The sequence below is a fragment of the Leptopilina heterotoma genome, unplaced genomic scaffold (genome assembly GCF_015476425.1).
Source record: "Leptopilina heterotoma isolate Lh14 unplaced genomic scaffold, ASM1547642v1 Lhet_456, whole genome shotgun sequence".
NCBI classification, from domain to species: domain Eukaryota; kingdom Metazoa; phylum Arthropoda; class Insecta; order Hymenoptera; family Figitidae; genus Leptopilina; species Leptopilina heterotoma.
The window spans coordinates 148,365-149,446 of NW_025111090.1; the positions used below are offsets into that span (position 1 = coordinate 148,365).

At 36.1% G+C, this 1,082-nt stretch overlaps 1 protein-coding gene across 1 annotated transcript; it reads left to right on the forward strand.

Moving 5' to 3' along the window:
* The first annotated feature begins 599 nt into the window (after positions 1 to 599).
* LOC122507258 lies at positions 600 to 1,082 on the forward strand. The gene is made up of 2 exons (XM_043619877.1): positions 600 to 761; positions 843 to 1,082. Exons 1-2 carry the CDS (start codon positions 600 to 602, stop codon positions 987 to 989), a joined length of 309 nt encoding a protein of 102 aa, XP_043475812.1. The 3' UTR covers positions 990 to 1,082.

Sequence of the window (1,082 nt, forward strand, 5' to 3'; positions counted from 1 at the left end):
TTTAACTTTGGACTTAAACAAAATTTCGAATTTGGTTATAAATTCAGTTTTCCCCTTTTTTTTTTAGTTTTACGATTAGATTTGGACCGTGGGAGGAGGCTCCTTTTAGGAAAAGTCAGGGCGATGCTTGGTATTTCAGTAAATCCATACAGAATACTGTTGAATCCAAGCCCTATTCCAGAGGATGCTGGCACCAGGAGTATTTTTGGGATGGTTCCAAACGAAAATATTATGTGCGCGGATTCTGGGCCACCGTGAGTAGCATGATCGTGTTTATTTTGCGTAAATAATAACTTTAGAATGGATTGAATAATTATTTAAATTCAATTGCTTTGAGTAGAAGTCCAACCAATCTCTCCGAGAGTTCAATCATATCAGCAAACCAGAAAATAATTCATGAAAATTCAATCATTCCGGGGTATCTCAAAATTTCTTCTTTTCTTTCTTTTAGAAAGATTTCGAACATCCGTTATTAGTCGCAGACACGTCTTTAAAGCTAATGGAGCAGCATGCTTCAGGAATTGCTCATCCTGAGGAAAATTGGTTAGTTTAATAAACAAAACAAAATATTTATTTTCTCTCTCTCTTTTTTTTTTAATATGTTTACTAATTTGTGTATTACTAGTTTGTTTAAGTCACTGCCGAAAGTCCCACCATATAACGGCTTCGTTCCCGCAGAGAAGTCCTTCAAACTGACATTTATTCAGATTTTTTATAAAAACGCGGACGGCGTACACTCCCAGAACGGATCATGGCAGTTGGTAAGTGTAAAAAAAAATTTTATTTTATTCTAAATACGGACTGCTTTCTTTTGGGGTATTCTATATACAACTTTGTTTTAGACATACAACATAGATTTACCCGAATTATGGGAGCCAATCGGGACCGAGGGACATTTATTTGGGGAAGACAATTGCAAGCCTTCTGAGGAGAATACAGAAGAGATGGGAACGGCCAATGCAGAGGACAGTGAGGAGGATTGGTTCTAGATGTTCTTTTGCTCATCCAAAATATATATACATATATTCTCCCTTCCTATAATGGAATCCTTTTTCCTCCCCTCCTTCTTTTAAATTTATATT